At 39.7% G+C, this 15,149-nt stretch overlaps 1 protein-coding gene across 1 annotated transcript in view; it reads left to right on the top strand.

Annotated features, from left to right (window-relative positions):
- Nucleotides 1-15,149, top strand: part of insra (insulin receptor a) — a 63,925-nt gene that overhangs the window by 44,379 nt on the left and 4,397 nt on the right. Inside the window, exons 8-20 of the mRNA XM_086074887.1 lie at nt 664-917; nt 3,828-3,995; nt 4,884-5,082; nt 6,493-6,773; nt 7,110-7,249; nt 8,418-8,577; nt 8,664-8,760; nt 8,838-8,905; nt 10,964-11,193; nt 12,054-12,164; nt 12,246-12,405; nt 13,309-13,438; nt 13,516-13,650. Of these exons, the coding sequence (XP_085931013.1) occupies nt 664-917; nt 3,828-3,995; nt 4,884-5,082; nt 6,493-6,773; nt 7,110-7,249; nt 8,418-8,577; nt 8,664-8,760; nt 8,838-8,905; nt 10,964-11,193; nt 12,054-12,164; nt 12,246-12,405; nt 13,309-13,438; nt 13,516-13,650 (2,133 nt within the window). The remainder of the gene's footprint in view (nt 1-663; nt 918-3,827; nt 3,996-4,883; nt 5,083-6,492; nt 6,774-7,109; nt 7,250-8,417; nt 8,578-8,663; nt 8,761-8,837; nt 8,906-10,963; nt 11,194-12,053; nt 12,165-12,245; nt 12,406-13,308; nt 13,439-13,515; nt 13,651-15,149) is intronic.

Raw genomic sequence — 15,149 nt, 5'->3', positions numbered from 1 at the left:
TATTCTTGTAAAAGTCCAACTTCATTTTTGTAAAATTTAAAAAATGTTGGTCTTGTAATATGCACATTTTTCAGTACCGTTACGATTTTATTCTTGTAACATGTAACAACCTTATTCCCATACAATTACAATTTTTATTCTTTCAACATTACAACAGTTTCGTCATATTATGACTTTACTCTTGTAACATTAATTTTCATGTACAAGATTACAGATTTATTCTTGCAAAATTATACCTTGTTGTAATTATGACTTGTTTCCCATAATATTCCCTATAATATTCCCATAATACCTCGTAAATCATGGGTTTATTCTTGTAACATTGAACTCCCCTTCGCCCCCGAAATATACTGTCACAATAATATGGCTTTTTGTTCACATAAGATCACAATTTTATTTTTGTAATATTCTGGCTGTTTTTCATAAAATTACAGTGCAGACATGCATATTTGCAGTTGAACAATCACAAATTCACAGAACCACAGATTTTGTTTGTTTTTCGCAGAAACTTTGTTTATTTGTGGGTTTGTTTTGTTTTTTGACCCCAAGCTCCATTACTCCATTATTATTTTTTAATATTATATGGGCGCTGCTGAAAATTCATATTCCGATGTCTCTGCCATATTGCACTGAATGAATGATGTCCCTCTCTCGTCTTTTCAGGCCGTTTCAGAACGTGACCGAGTTTGATGGGCAGGACGCGTGCGGCTCCAACAGCTGGGTGATCGCGGACGTGGACCCGCCGCCGCGCTCCACCGAGGGCGACAGGGACCACTTTGAGCCGGGTCACCTCATAATGCCCCTCAAACCCTGGACCCAGTACGCCATCATGGTCAAGACGCAACTCTCCGCCTCTGATGAGCACCAAGTCAACGGGGCCAAGAGCGACATCATCTACGTGCGCACCAATGCCACCAGTAAGTCTTACTTCTAATATCCAATTAGGTACATTTAATTAGTTTATTTGTTCATGTGGATGATGCACCTGACGACTAAGTAAGGGAAAGTGAGTTTTTATTACCCTGAGAATTGCGCAAAAGTTAGCTGGTAATGGAGACAGAAAAAAAAAAATCCAAATATCACAAAAAGGTTTTTACGCTCTAATGAGGTAGTTGTTGTGACATGTCAAAATAGAAGTATTTTGATTTTTTTTGGCCCAGTCAACATAGTAAAGGACGTAAGAAGTACGGCCACTTGCACACACACAACACCAAATGTCCGATCCCGCCCATTGATGAGAGAGCGATGCTCTTAAAGTAATCTTAACGACACTCCATCTGCCGTAAACAAATCTCTCGCACCAACACTTCATGAGCTCCTCTTGCGAGAATTACGAGATCTCACGAGATGGGACATTACGAGAATTACGCCTCAGAAGCGAAACACTCTTGATTGGAAACACCTACGAGTCAAAATTGTACTTCATTGAAATTGTTGAAATATCGCCTTTATTTTTATTAAATTTGTTATGGAAACACAGCTTGAACCACAGTATTTATTAGAGTAGAGGAAATATGTAACACAAAAGTTAAGATGCATGAAAAAAGTCTTAATAACTTTGACAGTCACTTAAGATTCTTGTTTTAATGTTATGTTATTCTAAACATTTATGATTTATGTAGCTTTTCGTTACATTCATAACTTTGTGCCATATATTTCATTTAAGATTATACATTTAGAACTCTTAGGATTGCAACTTTTTTTATTGGAAAATTACACTTTTTAATCTAACGCTGCAACCCAAAACTCATAAAATTATGACTATTTTGGTAAGGTTAAGGTTTTGCATTTCATTGTTATTTTCATTAGAGTTTCATGATTTTGTTTTCTTGGTAATGTTCTTGAGAACGCATTACAACTATTATAACTGTGTACTCAGAAATTGGAATATTCTATTTTTATTGTAAAATCCTGTCTTTTTTTCCCCCCTCCAACATTAACTCATTCACTCCCAGCCATTTTCACTAAAGCAATCCCCTTCACTCCAGCTGGTTTACTGGATGTTGACTAATTTTGCAAGGCCCACAGAATATTGTGTTCTATTGTTATAAAAACATGAAACCTACCAAAAGAAAGATTAAAGTCTCTTCTTTCATCAGGAAAAAAAAGTATATTTCTATCTGTTTCTATTTAGAATCCTGGGTAATTGAAGGTTTTTTCAACATGGTCCTGGTTCATTTCCTATGCTCTGCTGCCACCTGCTGGCCGTTTGTGTAATTACTATTTCTTCAACCGTTCTTTGCAGTTGAGAGGCTGCATCAAAGCCTTCTGTATGCTCTAGCATTAAAAAACAACAACATATAAATATGTCTTTGGGACACTTAAAACATTTAAAATAGAACGTATTTATACGTTTTTGGCAGCAAATGAGTTGAGACTTTTTCAAAAGATTCTGACTGTTCTTCACTTCTCTCTTAAGATTAGAACTTTTTGTCATAAATTTGTATTGTTGTCCGTGTAAGAGTACACATACAGCTTTTCTTTCCTCAAACTTCCTTTTTTAAAGGATACGTGTGCAGCTTGTCACTTTTTTTTTTAAACTCGCGACTGCCACCTCTGGCCAAAAGCGTAACTGCAGCTGCATCTGTGTCAGGCTCATTCATGGTGCGCGTGCGAGTACGTGCACGATCACACGTCCACTGCTCGGCGGGGACGCGCATATCGTCACTCTCCACCCCTCCCCTCCCCAAAAAAACTGTGGAGTGTGAGGGTCTGCACACTCTACTATAAAGGGACGGTAAAAGCTGATAGGTGCAGTCAAGAATAAAACAGTCAGGGCTCTTCGTACTCATCTGGGCATTGATTGGGCACGCATGATGTAGAAAAAGCTCTAATATTACCTTTATAGATATGCACCTTACAGATGCCATGCTTGTGCGAGAATATCACTATCAGGACGGCTTACTTTTATTTTCCTGGCTCCCACAGCAACGCCAGCCAAGCACAATATTTGTAACGTATGGCTGGAGTGTAACTTTGTTAGCCTGCGATCATCAGTTTTTACCAAGTGCTCTCCCGGGGGCTGTGATGATTCTTACAGTATGTGACACCCGTCATCTTTACCACCTCCTGAAATAAATCCTCTAATTGCGAAAAGATGGGGGAAAAAATAGGACAAATATGTATGCCAATTTTTCAGTCTGAAATGCATTGCATTGCAAGCAGTATATTATGAATACCATATGGAAACGCTAGAATACAGATTCTTAGATGTGAGTGTGATGTCAAGGGCAGGGTGGCGCCCTTACCCTGTCTGGCACTTCTCACTCCAAAGTTCCTTCTTCCATGTCGCGGCAGATTGTCGGTCCTGGCCCCAAGGGCAGACCTGTCGTTACGTATAAGCGGCAGGCGGTGACAAGTTGGTTTGGTGCACAAATAGCCGCTGCTCGCCTTCACCCTGACATCCAGACTTCCCTTCGCCATCGGGTCCTGACTTTTAATCCTTCATGTTTATTCACATCACTGTCGGCCATGACCCGTCAATGAGCTGCTATTGTGCCGCTTGCTCTCATCGTGTACTATTGGTACGTCAAAAGCACTCTTGGCATTCTCAAGGAAATCAGCTACTGCTATAAAAAGAGCACGCATGCAAATATGCAATACTTTTCTTGCTCACAATTGACGAGCATATGTCAGCTAGTTAACGTGAGATGCTATCACAGCAGTCCACATCATCACTTGGTGCTTCTCTTTGTCAATCAGTGCAAACATTGGAACAAAACAGGAAGTAGAAACATAAATTTAAAAAAAACAGTTGCAGCACAATAAGGCGGGCTACCGTACTATATATTGAGTGTTGTACTGTATTATTGTCTTTCTGTCAACAGAACCGTCGGTCCCTCTGGACCCCATCTCGTCGTCCAACTCGTCCTCGCAGATCATACTCAAGTGGAAGCCCCCCAATGACCCCAACGGCAATATCACGCACTACCTGGTTTTCTGTCAGCGGCAGGCCGAGGCCAGCGAGCTCTACAAGTTTAACTACTGTCAGAAGGGTGAGAGGTCTACCACTCTGTGTATGCCGTAACGATTGACATGCCGGACCATCCAGTGATTGAAATCTTCCAACAACAAAAAATATTGAAATACAAAGTATTACCATACAAATACAAACCTTAATCAAGGGAATTTAGAAATAAACGTATTAAAAATCGATGGGAACAAATATTAGACAAAAGATACATAAATACTACATGACAAATCGAGGAAACGTTGTAACACAGGAGAAAAGTATCGTCGGTTTAGGAGGACAAAAAAATGGTTCAGGTTTCATTTATCCTAAGTGCAATTTATTTACTTATCAATACATATCTTTTAGGTTGCTCATGTTCTTAGTTACCATTGCTGATTTGCACATCTGCATGTTGCACTTTTACCAATAACTTAAAATATTTTTTTCTACATGTGGTAGCAATCGTGTACAAGTATGTACAAGTCGTTTTTTTAAATGATGCCTTTTGTTATTTTGTCATTGTGTGTCTTGTCCGCTATGTGGTCCTGCTGCAACACTAATTCCCTTTAAGGGACAAAAAAGTTTGATTCTGTTAGATTGTGTGATGATAATAATAATAAAATACTGCCTTAGATGACTGCAATACAGCAGCATTAATATGACTGAGTTCAGTGGTGGTCGAATCACTCCAACTCTTTGTGACAAATTAACCTCTAACTACTCGTGAACTCCCAACAACTTTCACACATGTCCAGGGAATAGATCTGCCGGGACGTTGTGTCTCTTGTAATTTATCACCACCAGAATGATTCAAGGATGGCCGACAATGTCAGATGTCCCCTAACACTCCTCGGGCACTTAATCTAAGTGTGTGCATGTGTGTGTGTGTGGTCCTGCCCTCCTTTATGACAGCATCCTTCCATCTTCCCAGGGATGAAGCTGCCCTCGCGGGTACCCACTCAGGTGGACGGCGACGAGGAACAAAAATGGAACCAAACAGAGGAGCAGGGCCCCGGCACACGATGCTGTGCCTGTCCCAAGACAGACAAGGAGCTCAAGAAGGAGAAGGAGGAGCTGGAGTACCGCAAGACCTTTGAGAACTACCTCCACAACGAAGTCTTCGAGATGAAGTAAGACTTCCCTCACACGCAGCCGGCTTTTTCTACTGTCACTTTAGTTCACAGATGAAATTGATTGTAAAACTAAACATAAAGCAAAGACATTTACACATTGTTTATTTAACAAAACCAACTTTAGCTTACAAAAGTATGCTGGCTCAATGTTAATGCACAAAGCAAAACAGCATAAACAGGCTAACAAAACTAGTATAAATGTGGAGGGGTTGTAGCCCTTTAAAAAAACAGATATTTGAACACAGTGTAGCAACACATGTTAACAGACAATATAACAAAAACCACAGGAATATGTTTTTTATCATATGCGAACAACAACATTCTATCAGTATAAATGTGTGTATGTATATATCGCACTTTTCCCTGACAGCCAAGACGCACACACCAAAAGCAACAGGTGTTGACAACTTTTAGCAAGAGCCACATGTAGCGATTTCAAAGGAAAATGTGTACGTGTGTATTTGATGAAAAGGTTGTTTTCCATGTTAAATTATGGAAACTGATGCACATTTTACTTTGTGTTTAAAGGAAAAAAAAAATTCCCCCCGGAATACTTTGTCTAAGGGGAAAAAAATCTGTATATATTCTAGAAAAAGTCATACTTATTTTGAGAATTTTTTTTGTACTGTATAACGTAAGGAACAGTCATTATTTCTAGATTTTTTTCCAAAGAAAATGTGTTTTTTTATACATATATTCTGGAAGAAAAAACTTCCTGTTTCTAGAGAGAGAGAGAGCTCATTATTGTTCATCATTGTCATCATCATTGCTCTCTTTTTTTTTTGTATGTGCGTGTGTGTGTGTGCAAAAAATTTAATTTTGGAGAAAGAAGTTACTACTTTTCTGGAAAAAGTTGTACTAAATTTGAGATGAAAACAATTCTTTAAAACAATGGTATAGTTTGAGAAACTATACAATATTTATTACATTATTTTACATTTGTATCTAGATTTCTTGTATTTTCGAGATACACTGTATATTTTTTCGGAAGGATTCTGTTTTCAAGGAAGATTTTTTCTTCTTCCAAGGAAGATTTTTTCTTCTTCCAAGGAATAGTCATTTGTTTTAGAAAAAGGTCTTATATTTTTGAGATCACAAATATATTTTTTTTATTCAAAGGAGCAGGTATTGTTCCTTTATGGGGGAAAAAAACCTTTTGCGCGCTTTACCCGGTCTCCCCTCTTTTGTTGCGGCTCTGAGCCAGCTGTAACAATGACTACAACAACAAAAAAGTTATATTTCAGAGAAAAATGTTTTATATATATACGTGTGTATATATATATATATATATATATATATATATATATATATATATATATATATATATATATATATATTTATATATATATATTGTAAATGTCACAAAAAGCCATAATGACAAAATAAAAAAATATTTTCACTTTGCAGACGCTCAAGACAACGGCGCTCTGCGATGGGCGTGGCCAACCAAACGCGCTTGTTCCCCACCGCCGCTTCTGGCAGGCTGTCTAGCACGGTAGTCCCTGAAGACGAAGAGACCTTTGAGAGCACCAAGACGGTGGTCACCGTTTTGGCCAAGGAATCCACCGTCATCTCCAACCTACGTCACTTCACCAGCTACCAGATCGAAATCCACGCCTGCAACCACCCCACCGACGCTGCCCGCTGCAGCATGGCGGCTTACGTCAGTGCCCGCACCATGCCTGAAGGTTCGGCAAACAGACTCACACACTGTACTTAATACAAGTACAAATAACTTCTACATCTGTGATGTGTTTTTGTGTTGGACTGATAATTTTTTAACACTTGAAGTTGGTGGTTTTATGCAGGCACAAGACACACAAATCATACTTGAAGTTGAGTAAAAATAAGAAGTTGTCTGAAAATCTCAAGTAATGTACAGATACATGAAAAATCTTCTCAAAGAATGAGGAGGCATTTCTCCATTTTCTGTAACGATACCGAACGCGCAGACCCCCACCAAGGCCGATCATAATGACCAAATAAGACGGCTCCATGTGACATTTTGCGTGTTCTCCCCACAGACAAAGCCGATGACATCGCGGGCCCCATCACGTACGAGGTGTCCGACATGTCCGCGCACATCACCTGGAAAGAGCCCACCGCTCCCAACGGCATGATTATCCTGTACGAGGTCAACTACAAGCGCACCGGCGACAGTGAGGTGAGTCGACCAAAACAGCAGCACTTACAGGGGGCACAGCTTACGTGAGCTATAAAACTGTCATGCTATCCACTATGGTAAGCAAAATGACAACTATTATCGATGCTATCAGAAAATTGATCAAAGACATATGTCAAGGATTTGTGAAAGGGAGAGGGGACTATTCATAAGAGCCAAAGCAATAATGGTAAAAATGTTACAAGAAATACACAAATATTAGTTAAGCAAATACGTACACAAAAATTAAGGGGAAAATACAAAGAAAAAAAGTAGCAAAATGTTAGTCACAAATATTTTTTATTTGACAATAATTAGAAATATATGGGGGAAAGTACACAAATATTTGATTTTACAAATGAAAAAAGCCCTGAAAAGACCTAAAAAACCAACTTAAATAGGAAATATTGAAATGTGTGACAAAAATATTCGGAAATAACAAAAAAAATATTTGCCAAAAGTTACAAAATATTAGATGAATATCCACAAATATTTGATAAAAATAAAATAGAAAATGCAACACAATAACCTAAATAAAAATTCCCCAAAGGAATCCAAAATATTGCAATTCATACAAACATAATATAATGAAATGAATAAGCATATACAAAAATATTAGACACAAATAATTTTTTTATTTTAAATGTATTTTAATTATCTGACAATAAACAGACAGGATATACAATAAAGAATATTAGGACAAATACAAAAAATAGACAAGAGTATTGTCTTGAATTTTAAGACCTTATAAAATCTACTAAATATGAATACTAATTTATTTTTTTAATAATACAATACATTGACACTAAATTAAACAATATTACTTAAAAAATAAGTAATGTATATGAGTATATGAGACAAACATACATGAATATTTAACAAAAATATTAGATGAAAATTACAAAACAAAACAAAAAAAGAGTTTTGGACACTTTTTAAAAAGATAACCTCAGAGATGTACAAATATTGGACAAAACAATACAAAAATATGATGAAGAAAAAATTATATATATGGAATTCAAAGTAAAAACAAACACAAATACTAGAAAAAAATTACACAAAAATACAGTGGAAAAATATTGCCAGCTACTAGGTTGGCTTCTGGCAGATTGCAAATAAAGAAATGAGACTTCCCCTTTGACTTGAACGAGCTGTTGTCATTGTGCTACAGGAGCAGCACCACTGCGTGTCCAGGAACATGTACAGAACCACACGCGGCTGCAAGCTGCGGGTGATGCACTCCGGGAACTACACGGTGAGAATCCGAGCCACCTCCCTGGCAGGGAACGGCTCGTGGACCGAGCCCACGTACTTCTACGTGCAGGATGCAAGTAAGTCCTTGCTTACGACGAGCCGGTGTGCTGAGATTGCGGGAATGTTTTACGCGTCTCACATTGGATGTTTTTATTTTTACCAGGAGATCCTCTCAACATCGCCAAGATCGTGATCGGACCTGTCATCTGCGTGCTGGTACTTTTTGCGGCTTTGGCGGGATTCGCTATGTTCAGGAAGAAGTAGGCCTCCTCCGCCTCTCGTCTCAAAGCTCGGCGCTTATTCCATGAATTGACATGATTGATTGCTTTCCTTTCAGCCAAACTCAAGGGCCCAGTGGTCCCATCTACGCCTCGTCCAACCCTGAGTATCTCAGCGCTAATGACAGTAAGCCACATGCATACGCATACCAACCTCACCTTTTCAACCACAAAAAAAATCTTAATACACTACAAAATTGTAGGGCGGGTAGAGCCATACTTAACTCTTTGACTGCCAGACGTTTTCAGAAAAGGGATGCCGCCAGTGCCAGCCGATTTAAGCATTTTGACTGATTTTCAAGGTCCACAGAAAATGTTCTGTTTGGACTATGGAAACACACGTACTACCAAATGAAAGATTGGACTTTCATCTTTCATCAGAAAAAAAGAGTTTGTTTCTACCTTATTCCGTTCTTTAGTAATCAACAATAGAAAATGGTTAGTTTGACCCAATTTCGCCTGTGTTGGACCAAAATACGGAGAAATCAAGCTTTTAGTGAAACGATATTATTTCATGCATTCTAGTGAATTTGACACTTCTTTTTGTCCATGAATGATGCCACAAACACCTAAATAGTGCTTTACTTCTATAAAACACTACCACCAAGAATGAAAAAGTGTTTTTTGATAGCAAAATACGTTTATTTACATTCAACAGTGTAACAATTTGACAACAATTTGGCAAACTATTTACAAATGTGTGCAACTGTGGTGCTATTTACAAATATGTGGATGTTTCAACGACAGTTTTTCTTTTTGTAACACTCTCCTGCGTGCAAAGAGACGTAACAGCATTTGCACAACAGATTGCCTCTTCGCGTGTGCCACTTTCTTGCAGGCCGTTTTTTTCCGGGGAATAGCAAGTATATACTGCAGTGTGTCATCAAGTCTAATATCAGGATCATGCTACGGTTACGTTACGGTGGTGTTACGTCTCGCTTCCCCGTGTCCTTCAGTTGCTATACCGGGTTGGTAGATGTTCTGATCCATTTTATCCACTCCATTCATGGTGGCATCGTAGTCCAGAAACAGTGTCTTCTCCGTGATCAGACTGTACCCGCTCCTCCGATGAATATGCATTGGACTCGGGGTACTCTTCATTGTCCGATCGAATGTCCGCTTGTGCAGCTCCGCGTTTTCCGGCCTTAGCAGCGCTAGCCGCGCTAGCCGCGCTTTGCCGATGAGGCTTACTACTTGTTCATAACAGTCACGCCAAAGCTTCCAACTTTGGCGTAGAGCTCGTTGTCATCTTCATCATCATCATCAATCTGCATTGGTCGATGCCAACTCTCCATCGCCCGATCGAATGTCCGATTGTGTAGAAGTACCCGGCCGGCTATTGTGCGCGTTTTCCGGCCTTAGCAGCGCTAGCCGCGCTAGCCGCGCTTAGCCGTGAGGCTTACTACGTGTTCATAACAGTCACACCAAAGCTTCCAACTTTGGCGTAGAGCTCGTTGTCATCATCATCGTTGACATCAATGCGCTTTTTAGTATTGATTGATGCTTTCCGTCTTTGAAAAAAATGCTCAAGCTGAGCTGCTTGTAACCGGTTGCTTGGTCAAGCCATTGTGGCTTGGATCAGCCATTGTCTCCACTCCACTCTAGCTCCGCCTCACCTTTTATACCGACGCCCACGGTGGGCGGCACACCCAAAGTGCAAGGAGAGTCATCGCTGCCATCTAGAGGCCAAAACAAGTCATTAAACTTACCTGATCTGCCTGATATTTTCAGCACAGCTGCCCAAGGCTTTCCTGCACCCGTTTTCATAATAAAAAAAAAAAAACATAGGGGACGTCTTTTAACGTCCTCGGCGCCCTTCCCTAGGTTTATGCTAAACGTTTTATAACGTTTATGGCAGTCAAAGAGTTAAATAATTAATTAATTTAATGTAGTGTAATTTTAATTTTATTTACGTATGATATAATTTTTTATATGTTTACAGTACATATTGTCCTTTTTTTATGTTACTTTTTTTTGGGTAGTTTTGAATATTTATTTTATATTTAAAAAAAAAAAAAATTATCGACCTTTTTAATATTTATTTAATTTTTGTTTAATTTAAAGAGTATCTTACTTTACGGGGACTTTAAGCAACAATTAGCGTGCTAGTTCGATTGACATCTGGTGACTTCACGATGTCGTGTGCATGTATGCGTTTACCAACTGCAATTGTGATGGCACGCAGTGTACGAGGAGGATGAGTGGGAGGTGGCCCGCGACAAGATCAAAATCCTGCGGGAGCTGGGCCAGGGCTCGTTCGGCATGGTGTACGAGGGCATCGCCAAGGACATCGTCAAGGGCGAGAGCGAGGCGCACGTGGCCGTCAAGACGGTCAACGAGTCGGCCAGCCTGCGCGAGAGGATCGAGTTCCTCAACGAGGCTTCCGTCATGAAGGCCTTCAATTGCCACCATGTGGTAAGCGCACCTGCAACAACCACTTTACAGTAATGCACCATTCTGAAACGTATTATGTGATAAATTGTTGTTGTTTTTTTGTATTTTTGTTTAGTTTTTTCTTTTTCAAAAGAAGCCCTCGTTACCAGCTCAGTGGTGTAGTGGTGGTTCGACCTGAGACTGGGAGGTTGTGGGTCATGCTATAAATACTTCTTTTTTTTTTTTAAGCTAAATATTTTTTAAATATTCAAATCAATAGAAATAAAATTACAATAAATTGATAAATAAGTCATAATAATAATAAATAAATAAAAATAGAAATATGTTTAAATAATGGATTTTTTAAAATCTGAAATAATGTAAAACATGATTAGCCAACATAAAGCAATGGTAATGATTGAATGCTAAAATATTAAAAAGTACAAATACACAAATAAATGAAAATGCACAGCACAATACACAAATGGTACGAAACAAAAAAAGAAAGACAAAAATACTATGAAAAACAATAAACAATAAATGACATGAAAAAATGCCAAAAACTATTGGACAACAAATATTTGAAAATTTAAAAAATAGTAAATGAAGGGGAAAAAAATACAAACATTTGTAAAGAATGCAAACAGAATACAAAAATATGACTAAAATCAACATTTTACACAAAAAATACACCAATATTCAGTGGAAAATACATGAGAAAAAAAAAGTAGTAAACTATACTAATAATATAACTATGTAGAAATTAATAGTAGAAAAGCGAACACACTAAATATGTCATAATAACAATTGCAATTTAAAACGTTTTAATGTAAAATGTCATGGCGGCTTATGTTTATGGTCAGTAAATGTGTTATTCCTTCCTTCCTTCTTTTTTTTTTTAGGTGCGTCTGCTGGGCGTGGTGTCGAAAGGTCAGCCCACCCTGGTGGTCATGGAGTTGATGACTCACGGGGACCTGAAGAGCTACCTGCGCTCTCTACGCCCTGACGCAGAGGTAACGCTCTCTCGTACCTGCGCTCGACTGTCGTGTACTTGCTACTTAAACGGCTAATAAATCAAACGATGTCATTGTCAGAACAACCCGGGCCGCCCGCCTCCCACGCTAAAGGAGATGATCCAGATGGCGGCCGAAATCGCCGACGGCATGGCGTACCTCAACGCCAAGAAGTTCGTGCATCGCGACCTCGCCGCCAGGAACTGTATGGTGGCGCAAGACTTCACCGTCAAAATAGGAGGTATTCAATGTCGCCAAAAAAATCCTATTTGTGGCTTTTTTGGGGGGGGGGGGGTGGCTGTATTTTTTTTTGTGATATTTTATTTTCGTAATAGCTCTTTCTTTTTAGCAACTTTTTTTGTGTTTTTCATCTAATGATTTGCATTATTTTGCAATGATTATTTGTATCATTGTTGTCTATTACTTTACGGTTTATTTTGAATACTTCCAATATTTTTGTGTTGCAATATTTTTGTCTTTTTTTTTCTAATGTGTATTTTTTTGTCCTAATATTTTTATGATTTTAAAAAAATATATTTTCAATTTTTTTTATTTTCATAATCAGTATCATTTGTGTACTATTTTTGTATTTTTCCCCCATTTGGTTTTGTATTGTTTTCCATCCATCCATCCATTTTATTAACCGCTTGTCCCGAAGCCAGCTGGGATAGGCTCCAGCACCCCCGCGACCCTTGTGAGGACAAGCGGTTAAGAAAATGGATGGGATTGTATTGTTTTGTCTTTTTTTATTCTCATCATATTTGTCTTTTTTTCTTGGTCTAATACTTTTGAATTTTTCCGCCTGTATTTTTTATTTATTTATTTATGATGTTTATTTTATTTATGATTATATTATTTATTTTATTTATGATGTGATAATTCTAACATATATCTTGCATTATTTTCCAGTTTTTTATTTTCGTCTCTATGTATTTTATCATCTAATGTATTTTTGTTTTCAAAGAATTCATAAATTTTCTCCCCCATTTTATATCAAAACATAATTTTTGTCTATTTTTCTGTATATTTTATCATTCTTTTCATCTGTATAAATTTTTTCTGATTTTTTTTCCCCGAACATTCATGTCTTTTTCTTTTTTTTACGTTTGCTATTGCTTTTGCTTAACAAACTCTTCCCGTTTAGATTTTGGCATGACCAGAGACATCTACGAGACGGACTACTACCGTAAAGGAGGGAAGGGCCTGCTGCCCGTCAGGTGGATGGCACCCGAGTCTCTGAAAGACGGCGTGTTCACCGCACATTCGGACTGCTGGTCGGTGATTCGCTGAGTTAGAACGTAATATAAGGAAGGTTTTTGTTTCACAAGGTTTTTTTTTGCTTTGCGCGCAGGTCGTTCGGGGTGGTGCTGTGGGAAATCAGCACGCTGGCCGAGCAGCCTTACCAAGGCCTCTCCAACGAGCAGGTGCTCAAGTTTGTCATGGACGGAGGATACCTGGACCGACCCGACAACTGCGCCGACAGAATGTGAGTACACCCCCGGTGTTTCGTCCCTCCACGCGGCGGGGGGTGGGGTGGGCGCGGCTGCCCTCTCCGCTCCGCTGTCCGGCCCCTCTTCGGTTGCGGTTGTGGGGGGGGGGGGGGGTCTGGGGGATTGGGGACCTGGGGGCGGTTGGGGCTGGGTTGGGGTGGATGGGGGGCGCGGGGGTTGGGGGCCGGTGGGGTGCCTGGCGGGCCTGCAGTGCCCCGTCCTGCTGCGTTGGGTCGGGGGCGCGGGCCGTGTTGGGGGGCGCTCCTGCTTCTGGGTTTGCTCTCCGGCCGGTGGCCCTGGCGGGGCCCGGGGGTCGTCCTTTGGCGCTGCCGCGGCCTGGGGGGCCCTGAGGTGTTGCGCTTGCTCTGTCCTGGCAGGGGTCGACGGCTCCCCTCTTTGGTGGAGATTTTCATGCATGCCAGATCCACCACACCAGCATCTATCGAAACTCAGACACAATCTGCTTCCTCCTCAGGTTATTGAATCGGTGGAGGCTGGTGTCTGTGGATCTCACGCGGCTTCGTCTGTCCTTCATTCCTTTCCTCGGTCTCTCCTTCGGTCTCTTGAGGCCTCCCTGATTTTATGTTTTTTGGATTTGTTGGGGTCCGGATGTTTCTTGGGTTGGGGAGGAGTTCTGGTGGGTGGTGCCTGGTCGGTGCTGGATTTCACCTTCCTTGGTTTTCTTTGGTCCCCTCGGGTCTCCTGACGGCGGTGTTCGGTTTAGGTGAACGGTATGGGATTTTTTCTAATAGGTTTTTGGTGAGCTAACAAATACACGCATGCACGCACACACGCACGCACGCACATACACATACTCACCCACATACAAATTTTTTTTAAAATATGTGTATATATATATATATATATTAAAAAAAATATTTAAATAAAAAAAAATAAAGAGCAATGATGATGACATTTCCGAATGAACAATACTGAGCTCTTAAAAAAAAAAGAAAAAAAAAAAGAGAATGTGAGTACATGACAGTGTCAGAAAATACTTACTTATAATCTCAGTTTCTAAATGAGGTTTAAGTGTTTTGGGATTGTGGTATTGATTTACAGTTTAAACTAGTGCTGTCAGGCGATAAAAAAACAACAACATCTAATTAATTACAGGATTTGTAATTAATTAATCTCATAGCTGCTAAAGGTCCCCAAAGAAAGAATTTGAATTGTAGGACATTGCGGAAAATTCTTTTTTACACAAGGTACAAATCACTGCGTTCTTGTTAATAGTTGTTCTTATTATAAATAAACGTGCTGTTCCAAGGTCCAAGTAAGCTTGCCTCGCTCTCCTGTGTCGCACTTGCGCCCATGTCTGTTGTCACCTTGCTTTTGACTAGTGGCGCAGGTAGGAAGTGACGTGCCACTGCAGTCTACGTGTCACTCAATGGGCCAAATTTCAAATGCTTGCGCAGATTTCACTTCAAATTCATGGAACCCGACTAAATGAATCCAAGGGCGTCATTAGAATCTATAAGGCAAGGGTCATTGT

Source organism: Leptonotus elevatus, chromosome 1, assembly GCF_054856555.1.
Source record: "Leptonotus elevatus isolate MCC_2025b chromosome 1, RoL_Lele_1.0, whole genome shotgun sequence".
Lineage (NCBI taxonomy): Eukaryota > Metazoa > Chordata > Actinopteri > Syngnathiformes > Syngnathidae > Leptonotus > Leptonotus elevatus.
Note: the sequence above shows the minus strand (reverse complement) of the source record. Positions and strands in the feature narration are given on the sequence as shown.